The sequence below is a fragment of the Zootoca vivipara genome, chromosome 2, assembly GCF_965207765.1.
Source record: "Zootoca vivipara chromosome 2, rZooViv2.hap1.1, whole genome shotgun sequence".
In the NCBI taxonomy this organism is placed as follows: Eukaryota; Metazoa; Chordata; class Lepidosauria; order Squamata; family Lacertidae; genus Zootoca; species Zootoca vivipara.
The window spans coordinates 106714030-106727663 of NC_142584.1; the positions used below are offsets into that span (position 1 = coordinate 106714030).

The window sequence follows — 13634 nt, forward strand, 5'->3', positions numbered from 1 at the left end:
GACTTTTAGAAGACATCTGAAGGCAGCCCTGTTTAGGGAAGTTGATGTTTGATGTTTTACTCTGTTGAATATTCTGTTGGAAGCCGCCCAGCCCTCTTTGGAGTTCTTTAAGCAGAGGTTTGACAGCCATCTGTCAGGAATGCTTTGATTGTGTTTCCTGCTTGGCAGGGGGTTGGACTGGATGGCCCTTGTGGTCTCTTCCAACTCGATGATTCTATGATTCTAAGCCTCCCCCGGGACAGAGCTGGGGCCACACGGCACGGCAAACACCACTCCCCTGGAGCCCCAGGTGAGCAGAGGTTATGTGACTGCATAATAATTATTTTATTTAACCAATATCTTACGAGGTCACTGCTTGAGGATTACGATACACTACAAGTCTGAGGGTGCAGGGTGATATGGTAAGGAAACGTTTGACTCTGCAACTAAACTAAAGTATATTATAAACAAGACAACCAAGAACTAAAAAAATATGTCGAAATTCTGGGCCCATAACCCAATGTAGGAACATTTATAATATACTTTAGTTTGGTTGCAGAGTCAAACGTTTCCTTACTGAAGTCTGCACAGCAGCAAAATGGCTTTCTTAGTTGCGAATCCCTTTTATCCCTCTTAAAAACAATACACATGAATCTGTGTTATAATAAGACAAACTACCAGTTTACTGTCAGATTCGTACTTAGGTTACAAAATAAACTACATGTTACATATTAGTGAGTCTTAACAACTCCTTCATAGCATCTATCAGCAGCAGCTTAACTGTTCAACGGTCCAAACAAACTGACACAAAGATGACAGTTGGTCCTTCTTGGAATGTTGGAGTTGACTGACACATCCCACCAGGGATACAGGAAGCTCCCTTATGCCATTGGTCCACCCAGCTCAGTGCTGTCTACACAGATTGGTAGCAGCTCTCCATGGTTTCAGACAGGAGTCCTGCCCAGCCCTACCTGAACATGGGGCCTTCTGGTGCCAAGCAGATGCTCTACTACTGAGCTGTGTCCCTCCCCAATTCATTTCACTGTGGTCAGTCTGCTTCCCTGCGACCAGGTATCTCCCTAGAACTGGGTGTTGCAGGAAGAGAACCTATTGTTGCTATTGCTATATTTTTTATCCTAGATGGGTGATAGGTGAGAACAGACAGGGCTGATAGGTAATGCTGATAGCTTTACTTCCTCATGAGTGTGTACGGTCCGTTCTGGTAGCTCCAGTCTGGTTCTCCGTGACCTCGGAGCAGCTCCCTGTCGTCCGCAATGAACGTGAAGGCAGCCATCCCGGGATGCTGGCCCTTGCTTGGGCACAGCTGAAAGAGAAGGGAGGAGTTATGAGCCTAGAAACTATGGCCTCTCTACTACCGGTACATCAAACCACACCCTTCCAGAGAAGTTTACTTACTTGCCTGTATCCAATAGCTGTCTCCTTGCTGCTTCCCAACCTATCGGGGCCGTCCAAATGCCTGCAACAAGAGGGGTTGGAAACAAAGCCTTGTGAGACACATTTAGGTGTCGGGAGGACTGGCGTTAGGCAACCCCAGTGATTTCCACGGGAGATTAAGTGGTCCGGAAATGCAGTCGAAGCACAAACGATAGTATTTTGCCTGCAAACGTTCTACTGCTACTGTTGCTGTGAATCACTACCTGATTATAAGTCTTATTTTTCAACTTGCTTTTCAACTTGTTGCTTGATTCTGCTGTGGGGGAGGAGGGGAAAGGAGATTGTTAGCCGCTTTGAGACTCCTTCGGGTAGTGATAAAGCGGGATATCGAATCCAAATCCAAACTCTTCTTCGATTCTCTGTTTAGTGGGGTGACCAGGCGGAAGCCCTCCTGCTTCATTGCCGGACTTGCTCAATTAAGGCTTTATGGTCTAATTCCTATGCTTTTAATTATTGTGGTTGCTCAGGGTGGGATTTTAAAACTCTGTTCAACTCATCGCTCTGCCCGGACACTGAGATCCAGCGCCGAGGGCCTTCTGGCGGTTCCCTCACTACGAGAAGCCAAGTTACAGGGAACCAGGCAGAGGGCCTTCTCGGTAGTGGCACCCGCCCTGTGGAATGCCCTCCCACCAGAGGTCAAAGAGAACAACAATTACCAGACCTTTAGAAGGCATCTTAAGGCAGCCCTGTTTAGGGAAGCTTTTAATGTTTGATGGATTTCTGTATTTTAATGTTTTGTTGGAAGCCACCCAGAGTGGCTGGGGGAACCTGGCCAGATGGGCGGGGTATAAATAATAATATATTATTATTATTATTATTATTATTATTATTATTATTATTACCCACACATGTGGGGGCCTGGAGGGATAGATTGCAATGAATATATCCTCTCCTACCTATTTAAACCCATCCCCAAAGTTTCAGTAGAAGAAAGCAATTCTATGAATATTGTTTCATCAAGTTTTGCAACAACACGGAAGGCTTTCCCAAGGCTGAGTTTTTACAGATGTGGCCACAAGGAGATGATTTGTGAGGGTGCAGCTTCCACCTGTCATCTTATTGATGCTTGGATCCAGACAGATTTTGCTCATCCCACAAACAGGAGAGCTGTTTCCATTCATGGAGCAAACCGGAGCAAATGTCATGAACCCGGCCCTGTGGAGTGCTCTGCTCATAGAGATTTGGCAGGCACCTTCTGTTTCAACCTTTAAATGCCTGCAGAAAGAAAACTTTTCTGCGACACCGGGGTTATGTTGGAAATCAAGAGTGCATATTTCCTTTTTAAATTTTTTTATTAAATTTATTTATTTGGTTTTTCAGATTAACATTTTACAGTCATTTCGGCATGCAGTCCATCAACTTCAGAACGCATATTTCCATAATGGTTAGTTGATGGCTTCCAATTTTATATTTGAATGTGCTAAGATGTTTTATCATCATCATTATCACCACCATCATTCATTATTCTTCAGTTGTCTGTCTCAGTAGAGGGCTGGGTCCAAACAGAGACTAGGCTATGGCTCCCGCAGCATTAGAGAAGAGAGGCAGCAGGTGGATCCTTACCAGAAGGAGGTGGATAAGAGCGAGGAGAGTGAGGAGCGCAGGCTGCGTGGTGATGCTGCTAGAGCTTTGGAATACAGCAATGGGTCCCCGTGCTGCACCAGCATAGACATCTGGCCACAGCACCACTGGATCAAATCCATGACCTTGAGGCAATGGAAAAAAGAGGAGCTACACAGCGGAACGGCACTCCACAACAGCCATGATTTAAGTTGAGATTTCTGCATTGTGGGGGGGGGTGGGACTTGGTGTCAGGCTTCAGGGAATTGGCTTCCTCCCCACTTGGCCATAGATAAGCAGAACAAAAGAAAAGGAGGCTTCTTACCAGTTAGAATCTTTAATAACTGCAGCGAGAGACAACGGAACACATCTCTCTAGAATGGCGGTGCTCCCAACTAAGGCTTACTCCCCTTCCGTCCCTAGTAATCTACGTCACTCCTAAATCTTGTAACCTGAGCTCGTACCCTCTGTGCTTTCTGTTCTGCCACTTTCTCAGCTCTCCTTGACCTTGGGCAGGGCCGGCCCTACGTATAGGCTGGGTGGCGCAGGGCACCATGGCGCCGGCCTGCCAGGAGGGCGCCGCAAGCTGCGCCCGTCCGCTGGCCGGCCGGTCTGCCGCGCAGCTGCGCGCTGCGCCCACCGCACTGGGAAACGGGGCGGGAGGGCGCCGGAGAGATTGCGCTGTGCCTGCCCGCCCGCCGCGCAGCGCCCACCCGCCCACCGCGCTGGGAAACTGGGCGGGAGGGCGCCGGAGAGATCCGGCGCACCACGGCGCGAGGGGCGCTTAAGACGGCCCTGACCTTGGGGAGAACAGATGGATGCTTTCCAGAGAGAGTGAATCTGTTAACCCTCTCTCTTCCAGTGTTTCCCAACTTCTGCCTTCTGCACTATGCCTCTCTGCAAACCACTGTTCTAAATCTATAATGTCCTCCTGCTCCTGGGAAGATTCAGGGTTGGGGGGAGGAGGTAGGCTCCCAGGACCTACGCCCTAGGATTTTCGCATCAGAGATGCCCTTACCTCAACCTTTTGTTTTAAACACACAATCTTAATTTGCCCAGGGGCATCTCTCTATATGAATAAACAAGGGCAAATATTATGCAAATTTTGTTGTCATGGGTTGTGCCCTGACCTCAAGTCTATTATCAGTTTTATTATGGTGTTTGGCGCATAAAGAGTCTCCATTCGACCTGCAACTCTTTAAAAGCATAAAGCATGCCACACAGAATCAGAGGAAAACACAATGTGTTACAATAAAAGCCACACAACAGCCTATAAAGCAAACCCAACGAAACAGCAGTAGAACCACACCATCGAAAAAGGCATCAAAATCACCCCCAATTTGTCAAAAAGGTAAGTTTTCACCTGGCACCGAAAGGATGTTAGTGAAGGCAGCAGCCAAACCTCACTGCGGAGAGCATTCCACAACAAACTTCAAAAGCCCCCTGCATGAAGGCTAATGGGTGGGCTGTTGGAGGAAAGGGGGAGCAAAATATTGGTCCTTCCTCTCAACCCTGCATAGATACTAGAGAGGAGGGACAGCCCTCTCCAGCCCTTCTTTGCCAGCCTCCCCCCCCCCCCCCGGTAACCTTAATGGTTTATTTCCGTGACTGCTCAAGAAATAAGACATGTCAACCTGGTGAAGTTGTTGTAAATACCTCGGTATTCTGCTCGCTCCCAGCTAGCTGGGCCCAGTCTTTAGGGGTCTGCCCCTTTTGATCATGGAACCTTAGATCACCTCCAGCTTTCAGGATGTGGCCCAGAAGTTTTTGGTGGCCTGAGATAGCAGCTGCATGGACTGGGGTGCTACCATCATAGCAACGGCTTTAGGGTGGGGGAAGAGAAGGAGAAAGAGGTGTTAGGGTGCAAAGAACAGGGGACAAGTAAAGTTCTGCCAGCCATAGTTTTTGTAATCAGAAATGCAATTTTAGCTGATGGAGTTAATGCATACATCTCTGCTCAGATGGGGGGGGGGTACTCAGTTGTATTCCCTGTTAGTGTGGTGTAGTGGTTAAGAGCGGTAGACTCGTAATCTGGGGAACCGGGTTCGCGTCTCCGCTCCTCCACATGCAGCTGCTGGGTGACCTTGGGCTAGTCACACTTCTCTGAAGTCTCTCAGCCTCACTCACCTCACAGAGTGTTTGTTGTGGGGGAGGAAGGGAAAGGAGATTGTTAGCTGCTTTGAGACTCCTTCGGGTAGTGATAAAGCGGGATATCAAATCCAAACTCTTCTTCTTCTTTAGGGAGGACAGCACTGCCGGCGGGGCTGGAGGAGGCGGGCAGCGGCTGGAGGGCGGCTCCTCTAGTGGGGAAGAGGGGGAGGCTGGACGTGGCGCCTCCCGGCTCAGCTGGACGCTTCGTGCCGCGGTGGCCACAGCAGACAGAGGCATCGGGTGCAGTGCTACTTTGGCATGGCGGAGGCGGGCAAGGGTTGTGAGCTGATGCCGGGAGGCGCCGTGTCCAGCCTCCACCACCTCTTCCCTGGCGCCCTCCAGAACTTTGGCAGCCTGGTGCCTCATGCCACTAGCCTCTATGAGTAAGACACCCCTGATCATTTATGCTTTGAAAGACAAGCCCTTTGTGGCTACAGAAGAATTGATTCAGAGCTGACGATAAAATGTTTTAAGGTCTTTTCCCCATAAGAGGCACCAATGTTTACAAATTTGAAACTTAAGGTTTATTCAGCCAATGGTAGCCAATACTCTTTGGGGTAAATATGAGGAGCTGGTATCATATATGGCAGGCACGTCCAACAGGTAGATCAAGATCACGGGACGTCTGTGGTAGATCACTGGTAGACCACTGGCTCCCCCTAAAGAAGCTCAACAACTTTGACCCCCCTAACAAAAAGCTCAACATTTTTGCCCTTCACCCCAAAGAAACGGAGATTTCCTTCTCCCTAAAAAAAGAGCCCTACAACTTTGACCTGAACCCCTAAAAAACCTCCAAAAAGGGAGTAGATCACAGTTTCTTGGGAATTGGCCACCCCTGATATATGGGAAACATTGCTATGGGTGTCAGCACAAAATGTTAGCTAATGGCTACCGGGGGGGGGGGGAGAGGTGCTAGTATTTTGGGGAGCATCGTCCCCCAAAAAGCACCGTGAATGAGACTTTTGCAATCTCTCCTAAATAAACATACATACATGTATACCCAAGCCTGGGGGGATATATATGTTGAGACAAGACAGAAAGTTCTATGTTTTAAGAGGGACCGGACTCAAATGGAGACGGGCCTTCTCAGGAATAGCTAGTTTTCTAGACACTGCCTCTAAGAATTTGGTTACCACTCACTGGTTGGGGTTGGCGCCGAAGTGCAAAAATAGCTGGACTAGCGGGACGTGTCTCAGTAGGGCAGCAAGATACAAACCCGTCTGTCCGGATGCATTGTGGCAGTCCACATCCACTCCTGAAGAAGGAAACACAAACGCTGTTCATGAACAACGGCAAGAGGTTTTGTTGAAGAGATAAGACTACAGGGGATTGGACCAGGCAACCCTCGTAGTCCCTCTACTATTCTATGGGTCTATGGTACCAGAATGCACTGTTTCAATTTCAAATAGCAAAACCTAGTCTTGTCTCATGCCCAAGCAGCATATACAGAAGCATATCTGACTTCCCCTCACTCTGTAACCCAACCAGTCCCCATATTCTGTCAGGATGAACAACTGTGCTGCAATGCAATTTACTGGAGGTAATTTACCTACCGTACACGGAGTTTGAAACAGATTGGCTTTACCTCTCTTTAGCAGTATCTTGGCTTTCTTGACATTGCCCTCAATAGCATGCCTGAGTAACTGCCCCTCCAGAGATTCAGGGTCTGTAATGTAGCCTACGCTCACAGGACAGCTTGGTGGAAGCGCTGGAGACTGTGGCATCACACTAGAGAGAGGGAGAGACAAAGTGTTCATGGTTTAAAAAGAGGTAGAGAGAAGTGAAGGTAGGAAGCCATATTGAAAAACAACCCAATTCTCAGGTGTGCTTGGCAAAACTTTTATGACTATCACTGGATTAAAGCACTATTAGTAGATTAATCACTATCTTTAAATGATTAAGCAATTGTATTTGCAAATGCCCCCCCAAAAGTTGTGAAGAAGCCTGCTTTGTTTTTGCAACATTAGCAAATCATTGTTGTTGTTGTTTAGTCCTTTAGTTGTGTCCGACTCTTCGTGACCCCATGGACCATAGCACGCCAGGCACTCCTGTCCTGCACTGCCTCCCACAGTTTGGCCAAACTCATGTCCGTAGCTTCGAGAACACTGTCCAACCATCTCGTCCTCTGTCGTCCCCTTCTCCTAGTGCCCTCAATCTTTCCTAACATCAGGGTCTTTCCCAAGGATTCTTCTCTTCTCATGAGGTGGCCAAAGTATTGGAGCCTCAGCTTCACGATCTGTCCTTCCAGTGAGCACTCAGGGCTGATTTCCTTCAGAATGGATAGATTTGATCTTCTTGCAGTCCATGGGACTCTCAAGAGTCTCCTCCAGCACCATAATTCAAAAGCATCAATTCTTCGGCGATCAGCCTTCTTTATGGTCCAGCTCTCACTTCCATACATCACTACTGGGAAAACCATAGCTTTTAACTATACAGACCTTTGTAGGCAAGGTGATGTCTCTGCTTTTTAAGATGCTGTCTAGGTTTGTCATTGCTTTTCTCCCAAGAAGCAGGCGTCTTTTAATTTCGTGACTGCTGTCACCATCTGCAGTGATCAAGGAGCCCAAGAAAGTAAAATCTCTCACTGCCTCCATTTCTTCCCCTTCTATTTGCCAGGAGGTGATGGGACCAGTGGCCATGATCTTGGTTTTTTTGATGTTGAGCTTCAGACCATATTTTGCGCTCTCCTCTTTCACCCTCATTAAAAGGTTCTTTAATTCCTCCTCACTTTCTGCCATCAAGGTTGTGTCATCTGCATATCTGAGGTTGTTGATATTTCTTCCGGCAATCTTAATTCCGGCTTGGAATTAAGCAAGTCATTATGTCTCCCTTTAGAAACAATGGGAATACAGTGCTGCAATATTTAGCTGATGTTCTGCAACCAAAAAGGTCAAGACTAGTTTTTTCATTACTGCATTTGCTTTATATCAGAATTTAAACCATGCTACACTGATTGTGCCTATCTTTTTAATTTATAAAGGGTATGTAATCAATCCATGTTATCAAGTTATTAAACTCCGAAGCCCAAAGAAATATTTTTCGGTGTGTGTATTTAGTAAGCTTTTCTGTTCTGGTTGTGGGTAGGGCTTAATCTTTTGACAGGACAATCCTGAACATGTTTTCACAGAGGCATGTGTCATTGATTTGAACTGAACAAGTGTGGCAAGTGTGCTAAAGATTGCACATACAAGTATTCTCACACCTCAAATTACTTAAATGCCTCCCTTCCCATTGTTTTGTCAGGCTCTGATGAAAGGCATAGTAAATGAGGCTGTTGTTTTATCGTGTTTTTACTATGCCTCTGATGAAAGGCATAGTAAATGAGGCTGTTGTTTTATCACGTTTTTAATATTCTGTTGGGAGCCGCCCAGAGAGGCTGGGGAAACCCAGCCAGGTGGGCGGGGTATAAATAATAAATTATTTATTAATAAATTAAATGCGGCTACATTCCAACATACAACCCAAATAATACGAGGTTGGATTTCTGGCTCCTAACACTCCAGAGAAGTCTGCCCTACGTTACAACCGCATCTGTTCCAACTCTACAGACAGAGAATCTCACCTAAGAGATCTACAGCAAACCTTTTTAGAACTAAAATATCCACGTGATGAAGTTAAACAACAGATCAACAGAGCCAGACTGATACCTATAGAGAACCTGCTGCAAGACAGACCCAAAAAAGAAAATAACAGAACACCACTAGTCATCACATACAGCTCCCAAGTTAAAACAGTACAACGCATCATCAGAGATCTACAGCCTCTCCTGGACAATGACAGCTCCCTTTCTCAAGCTCTGGGAGGAAGACCTTTCATTGCCTACAGACAGCCACCCAATCTTAAACAACTCCTCACCCACAATAATACAACCACCAGACTTAACATGGACACTGGTACCAGAGCCTGCAATAAACCCAGATGCCAACTTTGCTGCCACATACACCCGGACAACACCATTACTGGCCCCAACAACATCCAACATACCATCTCAGGACTATTTAATTGCTCATCTTCTAACATTGTGTATGCCATCAAATGCCAACAGTGCCCTTCAGCTCTCTATATTGGACAAACAGGCCAAACCCTACGCCAAAGGATAAATGGACATAAATCTGACATCAGGAACCAGAAGACAGAAAAACCAGTAGGAGAACACTTCAATCTCCCAGGACATTCTATACAAGATCTCAAAGTAGCTGTCTTACTACAAAAGAATTTCAGAAATAGACTGGAAAGAGAAGTTGCTGAATTACAACTTATCACCAAGCTCAAAACCATGGAGGGACCTGGTTTGAACAGAGACTCTGGATTCTTATCTCATTATACATGATAAAGCGATCTTCAGCCATCTCAACCCTTGCTTTTTCATGCAAAACCATTTGCAGTCGTTTTCAGTCATCAACAGCTATCAGTCAGTCAATCACCCACTTCCACCACCCTTCTGAGTGATACCCCCTCCCCACCCCTTCTCCACATAAGCGCCTGGGGACTCCTATTTCGTGTATTTTTTTGTATGTGGATTTCCAGAGAAAGTGGAATTGAAAGTGGCTTGGCCACTTGAGAAGAGATTGGGGAGAGGTTTAGGAGATCTCAATAAAGCAAGGACCAGAGACAGGATTTTAGTTTGTTGAACTACCATTTGGCAAAATTATTTTCGAATGCTGGACAAACAGTACAATATGATACAGTATATATCTTACCAAAAGTAAGCCCCATTGGGTTAAAGGGGCCTTACTTACAGGTAAATGGACGCAGTGTTGCTGCCGAATGTGGAGACAGGCCAGGAACCCCTACAGGAGTGAGCAGCTGGCAGGCAGAATCAGAAGGGAATTCTGTAAGGCAGGCATGTCCAACAGGTAGATCGTGATCTGGTAGATCACTGGATGTCTGTGGTACAGTAGATCAATGGCTCCCCCCCAAAGAAGCTGAAAAACTTTGGCGCCCCTAAAAAAACTCAACACCTTTGCCCTGCACCCCTAAAATGATCTTAACTACCAAAAACAGGGCTTTCCTTCCTTAAAAAAAGCTCAATGTCGCTTTCCTCCTTCCTAAAGAAGCTGAACAACTTTTATGTGAACCCCCAAAAACAGGGCTTTCCTTCCTGCCAGTTTTTAACTCTGTGAGTAGATTGCAGTCTCTTGGAAGTTGGCCACCCCTGCTGTAAGGTTTTCTTTCTGTGAGAGTTCTGCTCACAATGAAACAATTTGTTCACCAGCTATTTATTGACCATTCGGTTTGCAAGCTTTCACCCCACACTTTCCCAATGTGTATCCCCATCACTTCCCTTATTGCAAAAAGTCCAGTTTGGGAGGGGAAGTGGGTTTGATGTGTAAGGCTTCCAAACAAACTTTATTTGAGCATCCAGAATTTTCTGTTACCCATTTGCAGAAGAGTGAGTCTGGAAGTGCCTTCTCCTTTTAAATTAAACGCTGCAATGTTAAAACAATCCCTGCATTGCAGGGGGTTGGACTAGATGACCCTCACGGTCCCTTTCAAACTCTACAATTCTATGGTACAGTTGTGCCCCTGGATGTGTCGACTGGTTGCATCAGGTTAAGCAGCCAACTGCATGAGCAATGGTTGTATAAATGACTGCCCTGTCTCCCCTTGCTTTCTTCACAGACCCAGGGAACGAGTTCAAACGCATCCAGCCTTACATTTCTAATGCAAATTCAAGCCTACCTGGAAATCCCAGCTGCAAATGCTCATGGATATGGGGAGCGCACTCTGCCTATGTTCAGAGGTCCTTTCATTGATTCTTAATTCTTAAATCCCAGGGCGGGGTGTGTGTGTGTGTGTGTGAACCTTGGTTCTAACTATGAGCCATTTATGTCAAAATTACAGGGAAGTTGTGAACTTCCAAAACAACTCAGCTCGTAGAGAAAAACATCCATGCCAACTCTTCACTGCAATAAAACCCGAGTCCCGACTAAAATGGTAATTTTGAATTAACGTGCAAGTTCAGCCCTTGTTTCAATTATTCTAACTCAAGCATACAAACTACAAGGGGCGGGGAAGAAAATAATAAACCTTTAACTGCACTGAGCTGATGCGGTTAAAAATAAATCCCCTTTTCACCCCAAGGGCTGAAAGTTAAATTGTGTGCGAGCGGGTGCAAGAGAGTGAAGAGACTCAGAATAAGCTGAGAACAACTCAAGCGCCGCCTGGGAGACGGCGGCCTTAAAAGCCGCTCTTTCTCCGGATTGGCTGTCGAGGATGCGTAATGTGCGGACGGGCGGTTTGTTATTTTTAACGGCCGCGGTGCTGGGAGGAAACCGCCAAGTGAGGAGGGCAGGAATTCACAAAAACGCGGTCTGGGCAGCGCAGGCGCAGATGGAGGCACGTCAGGAGCCCAGGGCCAAACGGCGCCTCTTAAAGCCGCGCTGCTCCAGTTAGTCGGTCACGGAGCGCTGAGGTGCTTGAAGCGGTCGGTGACCACCTCTGAGCATGTTAAAAAGGCAACGTGGGGATTTCCACTGGGAAATAGTCCGCAGCCCCGCCTCCTGCCCCGCAGATTGCAACACGCTGAAGTTTCCCAAATGCCACTCCCAAGCAAAAGGGACTTGCGCTTGACTCGTTCCTGGTGATGGGATTCAAAGGATGCCTTTGCAGGGCGGGGGCGGGGGACGGGCGGGAGTTGCGACCTGTAAGACAAGCAGCAAATCTAGACCTTTGCTGAAGATAGGAATTTCCAGGCAGGTGCTTCAAATTCATGGTGGTGGCGGTATGGAGGAAGGATGGAGATGAGAGTCGTGCAGAGAGAGACGTGGCGTGCACACGCCTCTGCGGAGAGCACAGCGGTCTCTGGGTTGCAGAGAACGCTTGGATGTCAGAACGCTCCATAGAGAACACGTTTGTGATGAAACACTTTTCCCGTTGTAACGCCCCTTCGCTGATGCAACGCCCCCTCCTAAGGTGCCTTCAGACGTGATGGGCACACGCAAATGCACAGAGGAAATGAAATACAGGGGGTGGGGAGGTTGACAGTGTGGGTCTGTATGATACCTGAGCAGACTATGTTTAGGGCACCTTTTCTAAACCCCCCCCCCATTTTCGGGGTGAACAGAGTGGATCCATTTACAGTGGGATCAGTTGTTAAACAGGATCGCGTTATTGCCCCAACTCTATTCATTATGTTCATTGCTATGATGATCCTACACTTTGCTGAAGGGAAACTTCCCGCCAGAGTAAAAATCATATATCTAGGCCAAGATCTGCTAAAGAAGGTAAAGAATCTGTTTTTGTGTGCTACAACAGCAGCAAGAATTTTTTTAGCACAAGGATGGAAGAAAGAAGAACTACTGTACCAACAAAAGAACAATGGCAAGAAAAATTGATGGGATACGCAGAACTGGCAAAGTTAACATATTTTGTTGTTTAGTCGGTTAGTCGTGTCCGACTCTTCGTGACCCCATGGACCAGAGCACGCCAGGCACTCCTGTCTTGCACTGCCTCCCGCAGTTTGGTCAAACTCATGTTCGTAGCTTCGAGAACACTGTCCAACCATCTCGTCCTCTGTTGTCCCCGAGAAAAGGACAATTGGGATTTCAAGGCAGAATGGGAGCTATTTACAAACTATTTGAAAAACCAACAAAGAGACTTGGAGTTGCTGGCAAGGTTTGAATAAACATCACACAATTTTTCTTTATATTAGTAAAATAGGAACATATATTGGAGTGATATGTTATGTATAGCGTTAAAATATGCAGAGATAATATTAACAGAGAAACCAGGAAAGGGAGCTGAGGGAAGTGGGGGGGGGAGGGGAGGGGAGAGAAAAGGGGTAAAATGTAATTGGATGTAAAATGGATAAATTGGTTTTGGTCTTTGTTTCTTTCAATAAAAATATTTTAAAAATCATATATCAAACAGACGAAAAGCCCTTTAATCTGAGCAGTCTAAAAGCAAAGAGTAAGGTTACTGTAACTTTCGTCATTAAAGGTAAAGGGACCCCTGACCATTAGGTCCAGTCGTGACCGACTCTGGGGTTGCGCGCTCATCTCGCATTATTGGCCGAGGGAGCCGGCGTATAGCTTCCAGGTCATGTGGCCAGCATGACAAAGCTGCTTCTGGCAAACCAGAGCAGCACATGGAAACGCCGTTTACCTTCCCGCTGTAGCGGTTCCTATTTATCTACTTGCATTTTGACATGCTTTCGAACTGCTAGGTTGGCAGGAGCTGGGACCAAGCAACGGGAGCTCACCCCGTCATAGGGATTCGAACCGCCGACCTTCTGATCGGCAAGCCCTAGGCTCAGTGGTTTAACCACAGCGCCACCTGGTTCGTCATAGAGCTTCAGTATTCTGATGACAACGTGTGTGCACGCTCAGAGGTTGACCTCCAAACCATCCTAAATAGCTTCATAGAAGCTTACGAAAAGCTTGGCCTATCGCTCAACATCCAAAAAAACCAAAGTGCTGCACCAACAAGCACAAAACAACCCCTCTGCAAAGTCACAAAAACAACTCAATGGTGTAACGTTGGAAAAT

The 13634-nt window shown here is 46.8% G+C and overlaps 1 protein-coding gene across 1 annotated transcript in view; it reads right to left on the reverse strand.

Annotated features, from left to right (window-relative positions):
- LOC118081075 (inactive serine/threonine-protein kinase TEX14) overlaps window positions 1-11405 on the reverse strand; it is a 29129-nt gene extending 17724 nt beyond the window's left edge. The window contains exons 1-7 of the mRNA XM_035107234.3: window positions 10828-11405; window positions 6731-6873; window positions 6286-6400; window positions 4651-4816; window positions 2998-3140; window positions 1396-1456; window positions 1173-1303 (exon numbers count right to left, since the gene is read on the reverse strand). Coding sequence (XP_034963125.1) covers window positions 1173-1303; window positions 1396-1456; window positions 2998-3140; window positions 4651-4816; window positions 6286-6400; window positions 6731-6869 — 755 coding nt within the window. The 5' untranslated portion in view covers window positions 6870-6873; window positions 10828-11405. The remainder of the gene's footprint in view (window positions 1-1172; window positions 1304-1395; window positions 1457-2997; window positions 3141-4650; window positions 4817-6285; window positions 6401-6730; window positions 6874-10827) is intronic.
- Window positions 11406-13634: the final 2229 nt, after the last annotated feature.